Here is a 25,039-nt window from a genome sequence, read left to right on the forward strand (position 1 = left end):
GACGATATGCTCGTCAAGAGTAAGGAAGAGCTCGCCCATCTGGACGACCTGGAGGAGACTTTCGCAACCCTGAGAAAACACCAGATGAAGTTGAATCCAAACAAATGCGTTTTTGCGGTAGCCTAGGGAAAATTCTTGGGATTCATGGTGTCCCAGAGAGGAATAGAAGCCAATCCAGAAAAAGTACAAGCTATCATTGACATGGCACCACCCAAGACCGTCAAGGATGTACAAAAACTTACAGGAAGAATAGCAGCTCTAAATAGGTTCGTCTCTAGGGCCACAGACAAATGCCTGCCCTTTTTCAAAACCCTCAAGCAGGCTTTTGCTTGGACCGACGAATGCGAAGCAGCGTTCCAAGAGCTGAAGCGATATCTGAGCAGTCCGCCTCTCCTGAGCCCGTCCAAAGGAGGGGAGAACCTATACTTGTACCTGGCGGTGTCAGCCTCGGCAGTAAGCGCAGCCTTGATTAGAGAAGAAGGCAAGAAGCAACTCCCAGTGTACTACGTCAGTCAAGCCTTTCAAGGAGCTGAGTTCAGGTATCCAAGGATCGAAAAGATTGCGTTTGCGCTTATAGTAGCCTCGCGCAAGCTCAGGCCGTATTTCCAGTCAAATCCTATCCTTGTGATGACGGATCAGCCAATTAAGAAATCAATGAACAAACCAGAAGCAGCAGGGAGAATAGTCCAATGGGCAATCGAACTCAGCCAATTTGACATCGAGTACCATCCAAGAGCAGCCATCAAGGCACAAGCTCTGGCTGACTTCATCGCTAAATTCACTCTTCCAGACGAAGAAGGAACTACAGACGAAGTTGATAAATGGACAATACAGACAGATGGTTCGTCAGCCCAAAAGAGGGGGGGAGTAGGGGTCGTCATAACTACCCCCAACGGAGAAGTGATGAAATATGGAGTTCAACTGGAATTCCCAGCCACCAATAACGAAGCCGAATATGAAGGAATATTGACGGGCTTGAGGCTTGGAAAAGCTCTTGGTGCCAAAAATTTGCTGGTCCAGAGTGATTCAAAGCTGGTAATCGGACAGATCAGTGGAGAGTACGAGGCAAAGGAGGAAAGGATGCAAAAATACCTTAAACTGACGAGGCAACTAACTCAGGAGTTCGACACAGTGGATTTCGTCCAGATACCAAGAAACCAGAATATTGAAGCTGACGAAGTGTCGAAACTAGCGTCGTCAGAAGCAGGAATGACGAGCACAGACGTGGCAATAGAAATTCAGAAATACCCAAGTATTGAAGAGGTGGCAGTGCTCACCACCCAGAGCACAAACACCTGGATGACGCCCTTAATATCCTTCCTCCGAGACGGACACTTACCTCAGAATACTGACGAAGCCAGAAAGGTCCAAAAGAGAGCGGCCAGGTTCACGATCCTAAATGACGTCTTGTACAAGAGAGGCTTCTCTATGCCTTACCTAAAGTGCGTCGACGAGGACGAGGCCAAATACATCCTAGAAGAAGTACACGGAGGAGTCTGTGGCGACCATGCCGACCCCAGATCCCTAGTAAACAAGGTGATAAGAGCAGGGTACTTTTGGCCAACCATGCAGGGGGATGCTGCTGACCTCATCAGAAGATGCGACAGATGCCAGCGGTACGGGAATGTACAACGGCTTCCAGCAGAGAAGATGACGACCATATCCTCCCCATGGCCATTCGCGCAATGGGGAATCGACATCGTCGGTCCTCTGCCCCAAGGTAAAGGTCAGGTAAAATTCCTTCTAGTTGCTATTGACTATTTCACAAAATGGGTTGAAGCAGAGGCCCTAGCAACCATCACTGAGGCTCGGATCCGGAGCTTCGTGTGGAAAAACATAATCTGCAGGTTCGGGATCCCTTTGACGATCATATCTGATAATGGGAAGCAGTTCGACAGCCAAGGCTTCAGAGAGTTCTGCTCGGACCTCGGGATCAAGAATCAATTCTCATCCCCGGGACACCCCCAGGCAAATGGACAGACGGAAGTAACAAACAGGACGTTGCTCAAGATAATCAAAACCAAGCTGGACGAAGCAAAAGGTGCCTGGCCAGAAGAACTGCCTAGTGTCTTGTGGGCATACAGGACTACAGCCAGAACCCCGATAGGAGAGACACCCTTCAGGCTTACCTACGGCTCAGAAGCAGTGATCCCAGTAGAAGTTGGAGTAACAAGCATCAGGCGAGGAGCTTTCAGAGAGGGACTCAATGACGAGGGACTGCGGTTCAACCTGGATTGCTTGGATGAAGTAAGAGACAATGCGTCTAGTAGAATGACAAAGTATCAAAAGAAAATGGCCGAGTATTACAATAAGAGGGTCAAACTCAGGCGTCTGGCCATAGGGGACCTCGTCCTTCGCAAAGTCACTATAGCTACTAAAGACCCTACTCAAGGGAAGCTGGGCCCTACATGGGAAGGGCCATATCGCGTCGTTCACTACTCTAGGCAAGGGAGTTACCATCTGGAAACTATGGACGGACGAAAGCTCCCTCGTCCTTGGAACATTGAGCATTTAAAGAAATACCATGAGTAAATGTAATACACGAATGCACTCGTTACTGAAGTTAATAAAAGTATTATTCCTTCAATGTTTTTGCGCAGGCAGTACGGGTCGACCATGAGGCCTATAAATCACTGAGTAACAAGATTCCGCCTTGACGGATGTAAGTTACCGACGACCATAATACTATGGTTAAAAGACTAAGTAACAAGATTCCGCCTTGACGGATGTAAGTTACCGACGACCATAATACTATGGTTAAAAGACTAAGTAACAAGATTCCGCATTGACGGAAGTAAGTTACCGACGACCATAATACTATGGTTAAAAGACTAAGTAACAAGATTCCGCCTTGACGGATGTAAGTTACCGACGACCATAATACTATGGTTAAAAGACAGTAACAAGATTCCGCCTTGACGGATGTAAGTTACTGACGACCATAATAATGAGATTAAAAGACCAAGTGACAAGAGTCCGCCTGGACGGACATAAGTCAAATGGCAGAAGTCAGTTGATGGAAGAGCACAGTGCATTAAATCAACAACTAATTAACAAAGCACAAAAAGTACGGACGGATGTAAATCAGCCAGAACATCAAGAAGAAAAGTAAGTACGCTTCATTCCAGCCCATAAACACTGGGCCAATATCATTGTTTTCAAAATAAAGTAAATTGTTTTGAAATTAGATTTACAAAAAGAAAGGCCCAAAACAAGACGGGCACCCACAATAAAACAAAAAAATTTTCTAAGTATGAAGAGTCAAGCATCAGCTGTGCCTTCACTGGCCGGCACGTCAGCAACAGGCTCGGGAGCATCATCGGGAGCATCATCACCAGGAGCAGAAGACGAAGCCGCCTCCTCCAGAGCCATCTCCTTGTCCACTTCCTCCAAATCCAGGCTCTCCAGGTTGACTCCAGAAGGATGCTTGATCATGTACCTCCGGAGAAGCTCAAAACCTTTAAAATACCAACTGAAGAGCACGGTGTTGTACTCGTCAGTGGTCTGGAAAGCCTCCACAGATCGAGCAGCGATGGTCACCAGTTTCTCCTTGGCTGCCAGAAGCTACTCGTCCTTCTCGAGAGTCAACCCGCGCTCAACTCTGAGGTCGTCCTCCAACACCTTGACCTTCTCCTTCAACGTCGTTGCCTCGTCCATGGAAGTGATCAGGTTCGTCCTCAGGTCAGAGTTCTCCTTCTCCAAAGCCTCCATCCGGGTTGCCAAAGACGCCACCTTGGCCCCTTGAGTGAGGTACTCAGCAGTGATATGGAGACTCTCTCCCAACACCTGGAGGGAATTATGAGGTCGTCTATAAAAAAAAAAAAAAAAAAAAAAAAATGATGATAAAGAGAGAAGAACCCCACACCTGGACAAGTTTGTGGACGTGACGAGAGGCCACATCGTTTAAGGATAGGTCAGAGAGAGCCTTCAAGTCCGATGAAGTAACGACCTCGTGAGCTCTTTCTACGGCCAGAGACTCGTCATCCCATATTGTGGATGAACGAGTACCCGTCTTCTCCTTCCCTTTGCCAGACACACGCGGCCTTTTGGAGCCGGGAGTAGGAATCTCTTCTATTGAAACGGTCGGGGAAGCAGTCCTCGTCGTCTCAGAAGCTATGGAAGGAACGATGCTGAGCGGGATGGAGGCAGGACCCTTCCCGGTGACTCGCACAGTCTTCTTTCCCAGATTGGACAGGGGTTCGTCCTTCTTTGACCTCATCTTTGCATACATGTCCTTGTTGAATTTTGTCGTCATCTCTGCAAGAAGAAAGTGTGTCAAAAATTTGCTTAAGTATACATAAGAAGAATCAGCATTGACGAAGTTGAAACTTACTCTTTTTGCCTTCAATGCCAAGCTGACGAAGAACGAAAGGAGATGGGTCAGGACCAAGGTTGTAAAATGCAAGAGACCTGGGGTCAACCAGTTCGTCCCAACTCTCAATCGTCTCAGCGTACCCAATAGCGGTCTCTATGCGTTCCTTATATCGTCTCTTCAGCCCAGGCCGTCTCTTAACTATACCAAACGAAGAAACAAAGAAGTCAGCAAGACCAGAACTTCAAAATTGGCAAGATTGAAACAACGGGGAGAAATACTGACGCACCTAAGGTCGGGGTTCCCCACCGACGGAGCAACCTCGGGATATCACCCCAATCACTGCTAGATTGGGTCTCGAAGTCGTCCCCAGACACAAAGAAAAAGCGCGACTTCCAATACCTGAATGACGAGGGCAATCCCTTGACGATCCTAATCTTTCTCTCCCAAGGGACTAATTCATAATACCCCCACTCCTTAGACTCTTTCAAACGATACAGGTAGGTGAGCTCACCTATCCTGATCATATCCCCGTTGGAGGCCAACCATATTTGCATACAGTTGATGACGATCCTCCACGAGTTTGGCATGAGCTGTCCAGAGGCTATACCAAAATGATCTAAAAGTTCCATCAGGAACGGGTGGACGGGGAACCTAAGCCCACAGGTGAAGGCTGACTCGTAAAAGCATATTTCGCCTGGAAAGAAGTGACAAGCCCTATCTTCTTCCCTGGGTCGACGAACACGAACCCTAGACGGAAATTGAAACCTATCCTTAAATCTATTCACGATCTCGTCATCCAGACCAAAAATTTCCCTAAGGGCATAAAAAGCCCTAACCTCTCGAGGGCCAGAGACGGCTGTATCTCCTTCAGCCGGGCCACCACTGGATGATAGCCCAGTCTCGAGGTCACTAGACCTAACCTCAGACATTAATCCTCTCCCTCCTAAACCCTCGAACCAATTTAGCGATTGACGGAGCAAGGGCAACAATTCACTCAAAACGACGCTCAAACTATTGCCTTGGTACACAAAATTTTCTAAAAAAGGGTAAGTACCCAAAGACCCCCCTAGACGCGCAAAAAGGAAGGAGATCGACGGGCAGGCTATCCTAACCTCTAAGCTATCAACCATGGAAAATACAGAAATCGAAAGGCAGAAAAACAAGGTACGAAACTGAAACCCCAAAAGAAAAACAAAAGCCAACACCAGAATAGAAGCGAAAGGGAATAGCAAATCAGAAATTATGCTACAGTAAAAGAAGAAAACGAAGAAAGAAAAAGGAAAGAAAAACGTACCTCCAATGGCGGAACGGCAGAAGCGCAGCGCAAGGCAAATCGGAGAAGAAAGGAAGTCTCAAAATGTTCAGAGTATCACTAAAAAATTGGTTTGCTTTTGCTCTCTGAGAAGTAAACGAAAAAATTGAAAAGGAGAAGTTTTAAATGTGGGCCAAAAACGATTGAAAAACCAGCGGGAAACCCAAGGGTCATGCCATTAATTCCACGGACCATCAAGCGCCACGTGGCCATGATTGCGTGTAGCGCCGCCACTAAGCATTAAAAGCGGAACAGAACCCCAAGAGTCACAAGAAAAACTTTTCATCTTCTGTGATCGTCATGACAGGTCACCGACGACCCCAGAACCTGGGGGCAACTGACGGGAATGACGACTCTACATCCCGCTGACGAAGATAACATTAATGACGGGAGAATCATCCATGACGAGGTAATCAGAAACAACGAAGAAAGCCATCATCACTGACGAAGGCAGGAAGTTATTCAATGCAGTCAATCAATGATCCGAGCAGTTACCAAATCGACCAAGCAGACCGTTGGAGGGCCTCTTAAAAGTCTCATTACTGACCAGGTGCGTTACTAAAGAAAGCATTAACAGCCTCAACGGCTAGCCCCTAAGGCCTCAGGTATAAAACTTTCACACAACCAACAGAAGAGGATATATGCAAAAATACTCTGAAACTATCTTTTACTCTTTTACTGTGTTTAATTGTGATCCTAACTTTGGCATCGGAGACTTTGTGGCAGGCGCCACACCGGTGTCCCTCGTCGAGCAAACCTTCACATTCCACGAGTGATTCCATCTGCTCACTCACTGACGGATTTGTGTTCCATCACATATGGATAAAAAAGTGTGTAGAAATGTGTATAATATTATTTAAAATGTAAAAATGTGAATTTGAGATAGGATAACAAACCGGCCCTAAATCTGGGCACAACAATTTTTCAGGCATCTAGTATGTCATTTTTGTTTTTGCTTATTAAATATTTGTGCTCTTGTTTACTATTAGATTTGTGTGTTCTTGTGGGTTCAGAGAAATTTTGGTTGATATTAGGTGGGTCAGTGGGAATAATAGTAAGGGAGACGAAAGCCCATCTTTTTTGTAAAAGTTTGGGGAGGTTGAGATTAGTGGTGTGATTGTTGGATTTGAGGTGGATATTAGTGTCTGTGTATAAATTAAGAATGAAGTTTGCGGTGTAGCGACTAGGGGGTGAATCCAGAGATGTGGGCTTTGGAGTTCGGTGTGGAGAGAAGTGGGCTTGTGGGCATTGGGAAGGGAAGGCTTAAGGGGAGGTCTGGGCTAATGGAGAGGCCCATTTGAGAGATATTATGACTTGTGGCTATAGTTGTTAAATTGGGTCCAACCTATTGTGAAGGAACCATGACGGATTCTAAACCCTAACCCTTTTTTTTTTTTGGAAGGCCCAAACCCTAACTTTTAGATCTTGATTTTCTTTTTTTAATGTGTTTTTTTTTTTTTCTTCTGTTTTTAATTGTGAAAGTGATGAAGTGAATAATAACTACATAATATAAATCATTCTTATGGGTAAAGTAATACTTTTCAAACTATGCATAATATAAGTCATTCTTATGGGTAAAATAATACTTTTCAAACTATGAATAAGCAACATGAATTTGAGCCTAACCTTACATAGATAATCTGTAATTATCCTTTTACAAACTCACCCTTCGAATAATGTCCTCAATCGTTTGAAAGGCCAACTTACTCGGCCTTTTCCAGAGGTATGCTTTTATCCAACAACCTTTGACATAGTTGTAAGCAGTGCAGTTTCCTATTCATAAGCCAATTGTTATCTTGATAGTCGATAAATAGTGGTGTATTTGAACTGATCGTTGATTGACTCAAGGCCCCTGAAGCTAAACCATCAATTTGGCATGAACAATGCCAAGATTCTCCACCTGCTTCACCCATGGAATGTTCAACTCTAACCAAATAAAATAAAGGAGAAATTATACTTTACCACCCTAAACTATGCAGATGCACACTTGCCACCTTAAACTATTATCTCTTGCACACTTTGCACCCCACCCTTAACTGACCTGTTAACTTTGATAGAAATTAGGCTCATGTGCAAGTCACATGACTTTTGAGTGCATTGCATCCAAGTAAAAGACAGAATTGCCCAAGTCTCTTAAAACATCCAATTAAAAGTCCCTCACGTGATATTCTCAGTTCCTCTCAAACTCAGTTTGACACTTAACACTCAGTGTCTAGCTTCTTCTTCCTCCAACTGTTGCTTTCATCAACTACAGAGATTCCGGTCTTCCCAATTAAAAAAAAAATTACGACATTTTCATGGCTGCCGTTAGCGAAATTTTCCCACTTTGCCCATCATCGTTTGGCTATTATACCACTTTTTTAAATTTTATTATTTTTCAGGTCAGTGAATGTGAATTACTCTGTACTCATGTCTTTCTTCCTCGTCCTCTTCTTTCTCCTATATGTAGTCTAGTTTAATTTTTGTGTATGCTTTTATCGCTACTGAGTTTGAAAGCTTGAACTTTTACAATTAATTGGCTTAGATTTTAAAATCAAAATTGATATTTATCCGGGTTTTAATTAATTTATGTACTTGGGTGTTGTAAGTGCTTGTTAAAGCTCTGTTTGCCTCTATGGGAAAATACCCAAAAACGCTTTCAATGAAAAACTGGGTTTAATTAGACTGTTTAAGGAAGAAAAATAGTAATTTATGGTGTGGAGAGGCATTTGTGTTTGTAAGAATTAAAAGGGAAAGGGAAAAGAAAGTGCTTTTAGAATATGCTCAAGAAAACCCAGTCTTGAATTCTTTGGTATTTTCTTTGTTCCCTGGAAAATTAATCAGGTTTTTCGTTTTTCCTTGGACACAGAATTGATAGAAGACAAAAAATTCAAAAGGAGAGCTAAAATTTAGAGAAAGTGGATGTTTGCAACAAATTAAACGGAAGTTAGGCTTTTTGTTTTTTTATTAATCTTTGCATTTGGAGTTGTTGGAACTTGGAAAGAGATATGGTTATTGTACAGTGAAGAAAGTAGTATTAAATGACTTTATCCTTGAGGTGTTCATTCATTTTTTCATTTGTAAATATTCTTACCTTTTTTGGTTGATGAGAAGTTCATCTCTGTAGTTGATGAAAGATAGAGACTTGGATTAAGGGAGCGAAGCGAGGGACAAAGAGACTAGAGTGTGGGGAAGAAGATGCGTAACAGTGAGGACCATATAGGTTTATAAGATATCAGTTAATAAGTGGCAATTTGGTCTTTTGATTATTGCAGCTCTCACATGACTTGCATGTGAGTCTAAATTCTGTCTAAATTAACAGTTAACTAAATGGCAAAGTGTGCAAGGGGTAATAGTTTAGGGTGGTAAGTGTGCACCCGTATAGTTTAGGGGGTAAGTGTAATATGTGGTATAGTTTAAGGTGGTAAAATGTAATTTCTCCTAAAATAAAATAAAGATAACTAGAAAAAGGAAATAAGACCGGTGACTTGTGCTTTTGCTACTATAAGAAACAATCATGAGAGATGATCTAATTTTGAAGGAGATGAATTCTTTTAGGAAAGGGAAACAGTTCATTGCACTAAGTTTAGTGTATAGAGAGTACATACTGTAAGAGTCGAGGCATAATTAGGATCCAATAAATGCACCAAAACATGATAAAAATAATGGTGCAAAGCGAGGTAACTCTCAATACCTTCTCATGAAGTACAACAATAACAAGCTATCCCATTAAAAAGACCTGGAGAATGCTGCTCTATGAGTCCTTTGGAAAGCTTTACCTACCAGTACCCAAATTACTGTACAGACAATCCTAAATTTCTTCTATAAGGCCTCACAAAACCTACCAACCACACCACAAAGAGAGATCCTATAACATAAGGCACCAACAACCTTCACAAGTAGATCTCATTGCCATTGCTATAAACACCATCAGGCAACCCCATAGTGCACTTAGCTGGAGCTACATTTCAGTATTTGAGTTTCATGGGACAATTGACTACTCCATTTGGGACAGTCCTTTGGCTCCCACAACTATGTAAGGCAACATCCAACTCCCCACATGCTACTGCTATAAGTCCTAAATTTGACATAAGAATGAGAGAATTTTTTTTTTTTTTTTTTTTTTTTTGAGAGAGAATTTCAACTTATGGCGTCCGCTCCTGATGATAGCTCTTTATCATCATACCAAGACACCAATCAATTTTTAGTGTAAGCGATGATTGAACCCCAGATCTCTTATTTAACCATCAAAGACTTTACCAGTTGAACTAACTAGAACCTATAGAATGAGAGAATTCAAAAGTTAACATTTGTGAACTTTGGTGCACACACATATCAAATGAGGTTAAGACACAAGTAAATTAAATTAAATAGTTAAAATATAATTCAGATGCTAACCATTAAAAAGAAAACATTCGATCTATACTTATCACTTTTCAGTTTGTTATTTAGGGCGGTAACTAACACACAAAAAATAAAAATCATTATTAGATATTGGATATTTTTATAAAAAATATCATATTTATTCTTATACTCATTTATGTGGATTGAGGAAATCAATTATCTCTTAATTCAAATACGTTGATTGCTAAATTTTGAAATTCAAATATAATTCAAAATTTGAATAGTTATTGTCAATGGTTTTAATTAGGAAATTTCTAAAAATTAATATGATTTTTAATACCATATATTGCCAACCTTTAGTATACTTTCATTTATAAACTTTTACTTTAAAACGTTTCTTTTAATCTATTTAATAGTAACGTTATAAATAGAAAGTATCAGAAAATTATACAACTATATATTTATTTATATAATTTACTGTTAATGGTTTATAGTATTACAACTTGCTTTCCATTCTTGGTTGTAATTATTGTGTATAGTCAAAGTTTCAAAGGAAAATATTAATTAATATCTAAAGGTCAGCCACGTTATGGGCTATTATTTTGTTTTCAATAGCATTATGACACTAAAAGACAACTTGATTTTGGTTATTAATTTGCCTCAACGTATATACAACGGCAAAGACTTTTGACTGGTTCATATATAATATATATATTTTCTCAAAAAAAAAAAAATATATATATATATATATACATATATATATATATATATATATATAAAGTATCCTATTGATCATATATTGATTTCAACAACTTTATGACCATTTAAAGTTAGCAAATGTTTTGATTCTTTGGTTAAGGACAGGTTTGAGGGTCGTCAAATAGTCCATGGCCCACAGCCTGACCTAGAAACCCGACGGCCCATCGGGCTAATGGGCGGCCCAGCCCGTTGTTATTGAGGCCCATGGGTAGCCTACTAACCCAGTGGGTCAAGCCGTGGGCTAATTTTTATGCCCATGGGTACCCGGTGGGCTAGCCCAGTAGCCCAACCCATTGCCCAGCCTGTTTGCCTAACCCATTGGCCCAACCCAATAACTTATAATTCATAACAAAAATATATAGGAAGTGTATGAAGGATTGATCTTGAGATATTATAGAGGAATTTCTTATGAACTCCCTCAACCACTAAGATACTCAAAGTAATTGTGCTAAACTTAGTTTACTAAATATATTTTTTTCTAGTAGTCTAGCAAATTTGAATTAACCATTTGATATTTTTTGTTTTAAAGATAAAACTATAAAACTAATTAAAGCCTTAATAAAAAAAATTAAATAGGTTTCCATCAACAAAATAAAAAATTAAATAGATTTTACTGTAAAAAAATTTGTAATTAAGTATTAAATTCTTTAATTTTTTCCTTTAAAAAAATAAATTGATTATTCTCTTATAAAAAATTGATTCTTTCCTTATAAAAATAATATGCTAACACAAGCTCATGGGTAGCCCATTAGGCCCAACCCAATAGCCCAGCTCGCTAAAGACAAAATAGGCATTGCCCATGGGCAGGGTTATGGACTGAAGTTTGCTCTTTCGACCCAACCCGACCCGGCCCGTTAACTAGTTAATAGCCTATTATGCCCAGCCCATTGTGCCCATGGGCCAAGTGAAAATGGGTCGGGCCGACCCGTCTCAACCCATTGACGACCCTTAGACAGGTTACATGTCCGACTCTCTCTCTCTCTCTCTCTATATATATATAGAAAGAAATAAAAGTTTCAGTACGTATCACATTATTTTTGAATTACAAAGCTATAGCTAGAGTTTGAGTTTGAGTTTGAGTTTCAAAAACAATTTTTATTATTGTTCTAAACACTTACCATCTATTGCTTCGTACTATTCACAAATTTTTTTTTTTTTTTACTAAATTTTCTAGGAAAAGAAAGTACTATAGAGAGCTTATATCCTACGAGCAGTGTAGGCTCGAAAGGATAATCAGCAAAGGTGGCTAGGCTTTTGTATCCTGTGGACAATATGCAAAAACTATTTGTTTAACTACATCGAATATACCATAAACAGCACGATTTGTCTCAAGATAGTGACTTGGTCCAAGCCTCATCTCCGCCACCTCTTTTTGGTAAAATCTTATTGTGTAATTTCCAAAGAAAAATCAGGTAATATCTCTCAAATGAAAATGAACCCTATCAATCTTGATACAATGTCATCTCATCAAAGATTATCCAACATATAACTACGTCAGCATTTTGTTATCACCATTTGTAAATTTGTCCACAATATCATACCCAAAAGATGACACAACAGTATGTTTTCTTTGTGGTAATTTCTGTAAATTGGGTGAGGATGGCCAAATATTTACCCCTTGATCTAAAAACATACTTGTTCATGAATGCCTAACCTGCAGCCTGACCAGGCTGGAGTGAAGTAAAATGACACTTTCAAATATAAGCGAGCTTATAATATGCATATTGCACTTCCAAATTACAATCTTCAATGTGAATCTTGATCGACTGTACCGTTTCAAAGTAGATTCTCACCGTAATATGATAATATGTCAATCAACGAATAAATTATGACTTAATTATTCCATCGCTATGATCTCTAGTCATATGTTATTGAGGATGTCATTGGTTTGTGGGTAATAAGTTAAACAATAATACTTGACAGGGTTCAATACTGCAAAACTAAAGCTGCATGGATTAGCAAATCCTTTCCAGAGCACTCCCTCACTTTCACCTAACATTTCTTAAATTACTAACGACCAATACTTCCTTTCCATTCATGATACTTATTATTATTATTATTATTATTTTGGCTTAATGATATTTCAAGTAGTGCACCCAATATAGAGACATTAGATGTGAATATAGATGCCTATAAGCGGCAATTAATTAACATTAGCAATCCCATGCCAACTCTTTTTTTTTTTTCACATGAAAATTTAATTAAAGGGTCCCAGTCATGGTTATCAGTATTCTAATCTGGATCTTATGATCTTAGGATTTTAAGATTCTACATTCCTGAACCGTCCTAGATCTCACTAGGATCTCTACTAAAATCAAATCCATGTGGGATTTCGATCCGAATCTTAGGATTTTATAAGATCCCGATCTCATAACAATACTAAAGATCCTGTGATATAAAGGAAAATTCAAAAAGATAAATTCTTTTTTTTTTTTTTTTACCTCCAAATGGAGCCCAAAATGCCCCAAGCTAATAAAATAAAATAACAAATAACCCAATGGCCCTAGTCCAAATTATATATAAAAATAAAAAATAAAAAAAATAAACATATATAAAAAGGAAAAAATAAAACCCTAACCTAAGTCTCATGTCAGCAATAAGCCGTCACCTTAACAACATAACCTAATAAACAAAATCACAAAAGACAGAAGAGAAGAGAAGAGACTAAACTACTAGAAAGTTGGAGGCAATTGCAAAAATCCGATAAATTCGATAGTGATGACATTATAAGAGAGACCATTGACACCAATGTTGAGTTTTTTATTTTTTAATTCCGTTGTTAGTTGCTTACTCATGAGAATATGAGATGTATTAGCTCTCAGTTGCTTACTTTCTATTGTGAACAATAAAATTATAATTGATATAATGTGTTCCTAGCTAGTGTATGGCTTATTTCGTCATAGTTGTTTATTGTGAATTGTGATGGCTTAATTTTCTAAACTAAACTCATGAGAAAATTTGTGTTTCCAATGAGGCAGTGATAATGTTTTTAATTTGGTACTTTACCTTTTATATATATATATATATATATATATAGGAAACTGGAAAACTTTATTTAAAGTACTCAAGAAAGAACATCATGTGAAAGAGCTTGCTCAAGAAAGCAAGGATTCTCTTCCATCCATACAATAAAATCATCTATGCCTCCCACATACTTAGCTAATAAATGGGCTGAACTATTGCCCTTTCTTTTCACATGAGAAAATTCAAGCCACCTAAACACCTTGCATAAATCCCACATCCCAACTACAATCGAAACTACAGATGAAGGTGGTAAGGAAGCTTCACAAAGAGCATTGTAAATAACCAATGAATCTCCCTCCAAAATAACATCTTGGATACCAATATCCCTTGCAAGGAGCAACCCAGCTTCACCAATCCTGTGTTCGATCTTGATCCTAATAACCTTGGTCCTAGTGTACCTAGGTCATTTGTTAATATACTATTTTAGGAAACTTTTAATACTACTATGACTATCATTAAATTTATCAAAAAAGTAGCTTGCTTTTCATATTTTGATAAAATATTTTTAAAAATATTTTATAAACTAATACTCTTAAAGCATCTGTTAACTTATATTTTTATATATAAACTTTGGTTCAAAGTGGATCATAGGATGGATTTGTCATTTTCAATTTGGAATTATGCTATATTTTCGGAGTTTAGTTTACCTCCAGTACTTTTTTAACTGGAAGTCTCATTTTGTTTTAAATACACAATAACAAGTAGTACTGGATTTTAATCTCTACATTTTATTTAGTTAGTAGGTAATGTGACAGTTTCTCATTAAAACAAAATGAGATTTCAATTAAAAAAATATTGAAAATTAAGCCAAACTCATATTTTTGAATACGGGCCTTCAGCATTAAGTTGCAATTAATATTCCCAAGGCCGTGCGAACTTGGTTCTTTATTATTCAACAAACATTTGGTAAGTGCATTAATATTCCAAGGACGTATGAACAACTCCTCAAGTATGGATCAGCTGATCTTAATTTGAGCCGTGCGGAATTTGCTGTCAAGAAAATCATGAATCTGCACAAGTATAGGACGCATGACTGCATGACCATCTTGGATTACTGGTTAGAGTCTTAAAAATATCTTGAAACGTAGTTCTTTTTTTCTAGAAAATCAGTACTTGATAAATCGTTGGAGGATAAAAGATTGCAGGGGTTCTGACAGGGAATAAATAAATAAAAATTCTAATAATATGTTTTCTGTTGTGAAATAAAAGAAAAATAAGAAAGACATCTAAAGAACAACGTATATGTATATTTCGATTTAATTAAGTGGTCATCCAGCTGTGCATTCATATGAGAGGATATATTACTGCTATATTCATTTACAATGGAGTCAGTATATATAGCAGTAAAAGTCGGCCTACGATTCTGATTTGAATTTAAGTAACTTCATCCGATAGGTGAAAGGTGCAGTGGATAAGGGCCCAAATATGTAGAGGATCGAAACATTTGAATTGAAGAAAAAGGGTTGGGCACTCTCGCCAATGATTCCAAGCTATCATATTTACAACACTCCTACTTTTGACAACCACCTCCATGCCTCTTTAAATATTTGATTATAAGAGGGTGAATCAATTTCCCCATTCCATACACACCAGATTACTATAAGGAAAAGTTCCTTAGAAGTGACCCCAAAATACTGGGAGTGACTCCAAAAATTTCATGAATATTATGAGAACTTAAGAACTACTTAGCCACCAACCTTTTGAGGTTTACTGTCCTACTTGGATAATATATATTCGTCTTGTAGTACTTGCACACTAATAATCAAAAGAAAAAGGTATCTATAATTGATGTGAGAATCTCCATATTTTAACACATAAAAGTAAAAGTGAAAAAAAAAAAAATATATATATATATATATATATATATAAAATGGAAGATGTGAAAAATCAAGACCTTAATCAAAAGTAGCCATGAGTTCTAGATGGCTCAATTGGTAAAATTTATATGGTTGAATAAGAGGTTTGGAATTCAATTCCCTGCCTACACCAAAAACCGATTGATATCTTAGTCTGATGATAAAAAATTATCATCAAAAGCGAACGTCATAAGTTAAAACTCTCTAAAAAAAATAATCAAAATGAGCCTTCAAATTCATTATTGAGACGTGGAGGACATGGAAAGGAATTGAGGTTTATACTATTCAGCTGCATGCATGATTACTCACTGGTTTATGACTAAATAACATGATAAAAATCAAAATTCGATTTAGTTAGATGTGATATTTTGTAAAGGATAAAGTTTAGCTACAAAATTGGTTGTAACCTTAGACTACAACTTTACTCAATATCTTTTTATTATATGTGAATTTTAACTGAAAGTTCACTTGGTGTATAAAACACTAGTGAATGTTTAGATCCCCAATTTCAAAATAACCAACATAAGCTTATACTCAAACAAAATATGTGCGGAATAATAAGTACAAGCAATACCCAAATAAACAAACTACTCTAAACGATGATTAATCACAACACAGCAACAATTAAAAGGCAAGAGTAAGAGTTAGAGAGATACAAATACAAAGATAACACTAGCACATGTTATCGAAGGGGAAACCGAAGAACTCAACAAAAAACCTCTTTGCCAACCTCCAAGCGGTAAAATGATCCACTAAAGAATAAAGTTGTGATATACAAATAGCAATAGACCCTCCAAGCCTAATCTACTCAATGCACCTAAGCCTTCCAAGTTTCTTGCTCCAACAAAGTTAAGCCTAACCGTGTCTTCTTTACCTTTCTGAATCCCACAATAAGCCCATTGCATCAACCAAATAAATTGGTCATCTCTGAACTGTTTCCCAAGCACCAAATTACCTCCTCACTAATATGGGTATGATGAAATAAGGATTTGGCTAATGAACCTCTCAAGGGTATGTCAATGGAGAGAGTGAGAGTAGAGAAATTTGGAGAATCAAATGTCTAAGATTATGGATGAGTCAATCTTATTTTTCTCTAGGGTTTTTCTCTCAAAATTTTCTCTAGAATCTCTCTACATTTCATGGGTATAAAGGTATTTATAGTAGGGTACATGAGGAATGTGAAAAGATATTTTTCTGCAAAACAGGGTGTTCTAGCGACTCACTCGCTACTAGGATGAGTCACGAGATAACTACCAGCCCAAACTGTCATTTTTTGTCCTGTAGTGCTCCAACTATCGTAACCCTTCAGCTTCCTGCATGCTTCACACGTGTGGCATTTTGGCGAGTCGCCAGTCGCAAGTCACTCATAAGATCCAGTCGCGAGAACTTCTCTAAATACTCATACACTTGAATTCTTCACATTCTCTCACACACAACCCTTACATGATTCTCACCTAAATACAGGGTATCTAATTGTTAAAATACAACAAATTTGGCACGGAATAAAGCCAAAACATGGTTGAATAAATTCAACCTTATATTAACAAATCCATCATTAGATTATATCTTTTTCTCATATCCTCCATACTTGTAAATTTTCTAAAAAATTAAAGATCAATAGCTATGTCATCAGTAGCCATGGGTTCTAGATAGCTCAACTGGTAAAGTTTATAATGGTTGAATAAGAAATTTGAGTTTCAATTCCTACCTACACTAAAAACTGATTGGTGTCTTAGTCTGATGATAAATAATTATCATCAAAAGCGAACGTCATAAGTTGAAACTCTTAAAATAAAAAAAGCAAAATGAGCCTTCAAATTCATTATTAAGACATGGAAGACATGGAAAGGAATTGAGGTTTGTACTATTCAGCTACATGCACGGTTACTCAGTTGTTTATGACTAAATAAAATGTATAAATCAAAATCCGATTTAGTTAGATGCGATATTTTGTAAAAGATAAAATTTAGTTACAAAATTAATTGTAACCTTAGTCTACAATCTTACTCAATATCTTTTTATTAGATGTGAATTTTGACAAATCTATTATTGGATTACATCTTCTTCTTTTATCCTTCATACTTGCAAATTTTCTAAAAAATTAAAGATCAATAACTATGCTATCAAGAAATTATTTAAATTGTAAGTTTTTGTAGTTTAAAATTATGCATAAAATATAAACTTATAGATTATATAGTAAAATTTTTTTTTTATTGAAACGATAGTTATAGTAAATAATATCAGATTAACACAAAATTTGACATGTATATTAAAAGCGTAAATAACGTGCAATTCAACTATTAGATTTTCAAAATATGTAGTAATATTTATTTTATTAAGTAAGGTTTTAGCCTTAGGTTATAACCGATTTTGTAACTAAATTTTGTCCTTTATAAATATCTATTTCCTTTATATTATATGTTGGTGCTAATTCCACAACATAAAATGATTACCAAGATCAACCATCTTTATATCATATGTTGAACTTAATGAATTAAATATTTGGCCAAACACGTAGGACGAAAAACAAATTGTGCTTGATGAATATAAATATATAAAATTGAATTTGCTTCTTTATTACACATATGACCACATATTTCCTTGAAGTAATTATTAAATGCTTCTTAAGCAATATGACATGATATTATTTTCTCTTATATTTATGGAAGATCACTATTCCCTTGCTTTGGATACATGGATAAGGCTTACTATCCAAGTGCCTAGTAGTTCTTTGGGCACATTTCACAACAGGCCCTCTCTTCCAATGAGGAGAATAATCCTCAAGTTTGAATGTCATCGATCTCTCCAACATTTTGCGCTGACATTTTAAACTCACCCACCTGGATCACAATCCATTCTTCTGAAGGTCTGTCGCTTAAATTTTCTGGGCGCGTTAGAGTTTTCGAATGTGGGAGAATGATAGTGAGAGTCACTGAGCGATTCCAAATTTTGCACTGATCTTTATTATCTTTCATCTTTACGATAAACACAACTTCATACACAGTTCCTAGTGAGAGATTAATTTGAATCTCTAACCAACATTAACTTTAATAGCTCAGCCACTTCAATATATTCACCAGTACATTTAAATTTGTCACCATTTGGATCAGGATCCCTCAATGCCTAACCAACAAAAATAATTGTGTTAGAATAACAAATATTCCCTAAAATCTATGAAACGTAAATGTATGATTTGTTAGTTGCTGGAGTGAATAAAAAGCTTCACAATTACGTCCTATATTACCTCTCATGGCATCAGTTTCAATGATTTGTGATGAAGTGTGACTTCGTCAGTCGAGTTGAACGTGTCCGGATGGATCCAAGCTCTCGTCTAGGGGCCTGTGTAAATAGAAAGACTGCTCCTTTCAAGGTGAACACCGGTGTGGTGCCTGCCACAATATCTCCGATGCCAAAGTCAGAACGGGAAATTGTTTTGTGAAATGAAACAGAATAGCAGAATAACTAGTATCTTTCAAAGTGTCTGTGTACCTTGTGTTGGCAATGTGAGGGCTTTATATATGTTGCCTTGGATTCTAGCCGTTGTGGTTGTTAATGCCTTTCTTGGTAACGCCTCCTGCCTAGTAATGGGGCTTTAATAGGCTCCCAACGTCCTGCATGGCTGGCTTTGTAACTGCCCAAGTCATTTATTGACTATATTGAATGATTTCCATCTCCTCGTCAGTGGTGATTGGTTTCTTCGTCTGTCAAGATGACTTCGTCATGATCAATGGCTTTGTCTAGGAGATGTAGCCTCGTCAATCCCATCAGTTGCCCCCCAGGTTCTGTGATCGTCATGACAGTTGCCCCCCAGGTTCTGTGATCGTCATGACATGTCATGACGACCATAGAAGATGAAAATTTTTCCTGAGTTGTCCATGACTCTTGGGGTTTCGCTTCGAATTAAATGCATAATGGCGGCACTACATGCGGTGTGGCCATGTGGCGCGTGCTGATCGGTGGAGTTAATTGCATGACCCTTGGGTTTCCCGCTATTTTTCAGTTTTCTTGGGCCTTGGTTTTTTTTTTTTTTTTTTTTTTTTTTTTTTTTTTTTTTTTTAACTTTCCTCTCCTTCACTTTTCCCCATTTCTTTAATCATTTGCTCTGAGTTTCTTCTGTCCCATTCATTCTTGCGACCGTTCCAACCCTGTTCCAGCAATATTCTTTGGATTTTTCTCCGATTGAGTTGCTCATTCTTCAAGGTATGTTCCTCTTTTCTTCTTCTTCTATTTCCTTTTTCTTCATAATCTGTTACGAGTTCCTGATTTTTCTTTGCTCTTTGCTTTGCTGTGGTTTTTTTTGGTTTTTGGGCTTTTAGGATTCATTTCCTTCTTAGTTTTTCATGGTCAGTGACTCTGAGGTTAGGGTAGCTTGCCCCTTGGTCTCTTTCTTTTTTGCTCGCTTAGGGGCTGCTTTAGGTGTTTCTAGTGACTTTCTTCCCTTGGTTGGGGATTTTATTTTTGAGGGTTGTGGGTTGAGTGTGGTTTTAGGAGAGCTATCCCCAATACTAGGCCAATCGCTTGCTTGGTTTGAGGGTGAAACGAAGAGGATGTCAGAGGTGAGATCTAGTGAGCTCGAGACTGGGTTGTCATCTAGCGACAGCCCAGTGGAGGGTGATACAGCCGTCTCTATCCCTCATATGGTTAGGGCTTTTTATGCCCTCGAGGAGGTGTATGGGCTGGACGTTGATACCGTGGGTAGATTTAAAGATAGATTTCAATTTCCAGAACAGGTTCGTGTTCATCAGCCCAATAGTGAGGATCAAGCTTGCCATTTCTTCCTTGGTGAGGTATGCTTCTACGAGGCTGCCTTCACTTGTAGGCTTAGGCTTCCCGTTCATCCGTTTATGATGGAGCTTGTAAGGTTGAATTTAATCAACCATGTGTTGGCTTTATTCCATGACAAATTTGCTTGTAATACAGCACTTAGAAACCTTGTATTTAGGTGGGAATCATGTAAGGGTAGTGTGTGAGAGAGTGTGAAGAAATGCTTAAGACTGTGTAGTGAAGCAGGGACTCGCGGCTGGATCTCGCGGGAGGCTCGCGGCTTGCAAGCCGCCAAAAGCTGCACACGCGCAGAGCATGCAGGGGAGCTAAACAGTCATACCACCTGGAGCACTACAGGACAAAAATCCAGACTGGCCATTAAGTTAGCTCCCAACTTGAACTCGCGACTCAGTCAAGTCGCGAGGTCAAGTCGCCAGCCAGCCCTGTTTTGGAAAAACTGACTCTTTGCATTCCATTCTCACACCAATATAAATACCCCTCATTCCCACAAAAAATGTGTGGCTATTCAAAAAAAAAACTCTAAGAGAGGTTTCTTCAAAACACCCACCTAATTAGAGAGAGCTACTCATTCTTAGAGAGAAATCTTTGTAGTCTCTTCTCATTCCCTCTCTCATTGTCATACCTATTGAGAGAAGATTTCTATCCAAACACTACCCACACCCATTTAGAGTGTTGAGTGTTTTTGGAGCTTTGGGAAGTATTGGAAGATGCCAAGGATGGCGGATGCTATGGATTATAGCGGAATCTGGTAAGCTAGAAAAGAAAAAGGTTCAGTGCAACCTTGTTGGAACAAGAAGCTTGGAGGGCTTAGGTACATCGGGTAGATTAGGCTTGGAGGGTCTATTGCTGTTCATGTATCCCAACTACATTTTCTAGTGGATTATTGACCGCTTGGAGGGCGGCGAAAAGGTTTTACGCCAAGGGCTTCGATTTCCTCTTCGATAACACATCGTGTGTTGTCCTTGTGTTTGCATCTCTCTTCCCTTTATCTTTGCCTTTTATTTTTTGATGTGGATGTATTTTTTAATTGGCTTAGATTGTTTACCAATTCTGTTTATAGCTTTTGTTCATTTTCCGCACACTAGTTGTTTAACATAAAGCTTGAATTGGTTAATTTGTATATTGGGGATCTAAACGTTCAAGGGTGTTTATACACATATTTAAACTTTCAGAGCTTTTAGGCCACTTTGGTATTGCTCCTGAGCAGCTTATGCCCAATTCATAGAGGATAGTGGTCAACTGTATGGAAATATGGTTGGCCGCTAACGGGGATATGATTAAGGTAAGTGAACTCGTCCATCTTTATCATTTGAAGGACTCAAAAGAGTATGGATATTATGAGTTAGTACCTTGGGTGAGGAGAGCTAGGATTATCAGGGGTTTACCTTCATCCTTCAAGTATTGGAAATCTCGTTTCTTTTTCGTGTCTGGGGACGACTTTGAGACCCCCTCTAGTGAGGCTTGGGGTGATATCCCAAGGTTGCTCCATCGGTGGGGATTTTCATCGTTTGTTGATTTTCGTCAGTGGGGAAATCTCGTTTCTCATCATTTGTTGATTTTCATTCTATCTATATGGCCGTCACTAACCCTTTTAGTTGTTTCTTTGGCAGTTAAGAGACGACCTAAGCTAAAAAGCAAGTACTAGGATCATGTTGAAAAGGCAATAGAGTATGCCAAGATGATCGAAAGTTGGGACGACCTTGTAGATCCGCGAACCCTTGCGTTCTATTGCCTAGGCCCGGACCCATCTCCCTATGTCCTGCGCAACATAGATATTGAAGGAAAAAAGAGTAAGTGTTGGGTTCATCAGTGTTGACTCCTCTATACATACTTGGATAAGTATTAACAAACGTTTTCTTCTTGTAGAAATGACAACAAAGTTCAACAAGGACATGTATGCCCAGATGAGGAGCAAGAAGGACAAGCCCTTTTCCGCTATTGGGGCTAAGTCTGTTCGTGTAACGGAGAGAGGGGCCCCTATACTTGCAGTGCTTCTGTCCACTCCAAATCTTGGGACAGCAAGGACAGCATCGCCTACCCCCTCGGTCGAGGAGCTTACTCCCAGGCATAAGAGGCCAAGAACTGGGGATAAACAAAAAGAGAAGATTGACTCCCGGTCTTCCAGCGTCTGGGGCGATGCTGGGGTTGCCTTGGCGCGTGCTCAAGACGTTTTTGGTGCTGACAACATGAAAGTATTATCAGGGGTGTCTGCCAATGAAGTCGTGGGGCATCACCTCCATAAGCTTGTCCAGGTACCTGTGCAAACTCATATGCTTTGCTCGTCTCTCTCTTCTAATTATTTTTTTTCACTTTTTTACTTTCTCGGGTGCTGGGAGAGAGTCTCCATCTCACTTCGGAGTACCTGGCTCAGGAATCCAAGGTCGAGTCTGCGCTGTCCCATGTGATGACCTTGGAGGCAGAAAATTCGAAATTAAAGAAAGAGCTGATAGTCGTCATGAATGAAGCCAACCTGGCCAAGGAAAAGGTCAAGACTTTGACTGACAAGCTTAGAACTAAGCGGCAGTTGACTTTGGAGAAAGACGAACAGCTTGGAGTCGCCAGGGAGAAAATCAAAGGCATTGTTGCCAAGGCCGTCGAGGGCTTCCAGCAAATTGAGGAGTACAACACTGTGATCTTCAGCTGGTACTTCAAGGGGTTCAAGCTTTTAAGGAGATACTTCATCAAGCACCCCTCTGGAGTAGACTTGGAGAAACTAGACTTGGAGGAGGTAGATAAGAAGATGGCTGCTGACGAGGCTGCCCAATCTTTGGCTACTGAAAATGATGCCCTCGAGAATGCCCCTACTAATGACGATGTTGCCACTGATGCTTGAACCTAGCACTTATAAAAAATTTCTTTTCTCTTTTGTTATTTTAGGTGCCCGTTATGTTTTAGGCTGTTTGTAAATCTAATTTTAGAACAATTTATTTTGAAAACAATATTTTTAGCCCAGTGTTTATGGGTCTTTAGATGTGAAAACAATGGTAACTGCCCGTTATGTTTTTGGGCTTTCCTTACATTTATGGCTGTGTACTTACTTGCATTTGTGATTGCTGGCTCATCATATGCTTGTGATGTCTTACATTCATCCATGCTTTGTACTTAGCAAAATTTTTTGTAACTTTCCTTTTCCCTCCATCAATGATTTTTTTCTCGTCTGTGTGGCTTCTACTACTTAGTTGATTTCTTGCAACTCGCACCTCTACAAGGGATCTCATCGAGGGTCTTTGTGAACTGGTTAGGAGCTCGGATTCATCCTGAGCTTTGTTCTAATTTGTGGCAAGGTTCTTGAAAGCTCAGATTCAGCCTGAGCTTTGTTCTGATTTGTTGCAAGGTTCTTGTCCCCCCCCCCCCTTTTTTTTTTATCTTCTTAGGGACTTCGCCGTGCACATGGCTTCGTCAGTAACCTACAACAGTCAAGGCGGAATCTTGTTCCTTAGCCCTTTTATTTTGTGACTTACACCCATTTAAGGGATCTTGTCATGAGTGTGGCTTCATCAGTAACTTACATCCGTCAAGGCGGAATCTTGTCACTTAGCCATTTTTATTTTGTGACTCACACCCATTTAAGGGATCTTGTCTTATATGTGTATTCGTCAATAACTTACATCCATCAAGGCGGAATCTTGTTACTTAACCATTTTTCTTTTTGGACTTACACCCATTTAAGGGATCTTGTCATGTTTGTGGCTTCATCAGTAACTTACATCCGTCAAGGCAGAATCTTGTTACTTAGCCATTTTTGGTTTTACAGCTGACTAGACCTGCTTGCATGAAGACATTAGCTGAATAATTATTTTATTAACTTCAGGAATGAATATAATTACTTGTTACATCTATTGGTGGTACTTCTTCAAATGCTCAATGTTCCTTGGCCGTGGGAGCCTCTGTCCGTCTAGGGTTTCCAGGTGATAGCTGCCTTGCCTGGAGTAGTGGACGACTCAGTAGGGTCCTTCCCATGTGGGGCCAAGCTTCCCTTGGGCAGAATCTCTAGTTGCTGAGGTGACCTTATGCAAGACGAGGTCACCTATATCAAGTCGTCTGAGCTTTACCCTCTTGTTATAGTATTCAGCCATCTTCTACTGGTTCTTCGTCATTCTGCTTGAGGCTTTGTCTCTGACTTCGTCCAAACAATCCAAGTTGATCCGCAGCTGATTGTCGTTGTGTTCTTCGTGCAATACCTCTTGTTTGATGCTTGCTACTCCTACTTTGACTGGGATTACTGCTTCAATGCCATAGGTGAGCCTGAAGGGAGTCTTTCCAGTTGGGGTTCTTGCTGTGGTCCTGTAAGCCCACAAGACATTAGGCAATTCTTCTGGTCAGGCACCCTTCACGTCGTCCAGCTTAACTTTGATAATCTTGAGTAGTGTCCGATTCGTCACCTCAGTCTGTCCATTCACCTGTGGATGCCTTGGGGATGAGAACTGGTTCTTGATGCCTAAGCCCAAATAGAAGTCTCGGAAGCCTTGGCTGTCGAACTGCCGCCCATTATCTGATATGATCGTCCTTGGAATCTCGAACCTGCAAACTATATTCTTCCACACGAAACTTCGGATTCTTGCTTCAATGATGGTTGCTAGTGCTTTTATTTCGACCCACTTTGTGAAGTAATCAATAGCAACTAGTAGGAATTTTACCTGACCTTTTCCTTGAGGCAGCGGGCCG

At 39.1% G+C, this 25,039-nt stretch overlaps 2 protein-coding genes across 5 annotated transcripts in view; both read right to left on the minus strand.

Annotated features, from left to right (window-relative positions):
- The window catches only part of LOC126706478 (uncharacterized protein PHLOEM PROTEIN 2-LIKE A4-like), a 61,700-nt gene that overhangs the window by 18,512 nt on the left and 18,149 nt on the right, over positions 1 to 25,039 (minus strand). The window lies entirely within an intron of this gene.
- The window catches only part of LOC126706476 (uncharacterized), a 60,379-nt gene continuing 44,495 nt past the window's right edge, over positions 9,156 to 25,039 (minus strand). For 3 of the 4 annotated variants that reach the window (XM_050405967.1, XM_050405964.1, XM_050405966.1), the window contains one exon: positions 9,156 to 9,497. Coding sequence is in view for 1 of the 4 variants with exons in the window: in XM_050405968.1 (XP_050261925.1) it covers positions 9,575 to 9,631 (57 nt within the window). In the remaining 3 variants the exon portion in view is untranslated. Of the gene's footprint in view, positions 9,498 to 9,551; positions 9,632 to 25,039 lie in introns of those variants that run through there. The other variant, XM_050405968.1, reaches the window with a different exon arrangement.

The sequence above is a fragment of the Quercus robur genome, chromosome 11 (genome assembly GCF_932294415.1).
Source record: "Quercus robur chromosome 11, dhQueRobu3.1, whole genome shotgun sequence".
NCBI classification, from domain to species: Eukaryota; Viridiplantae; Streptophyta; class Magnoliopsida; order Fagales; family Fagaceae; genus Quercus; species Quercus robur.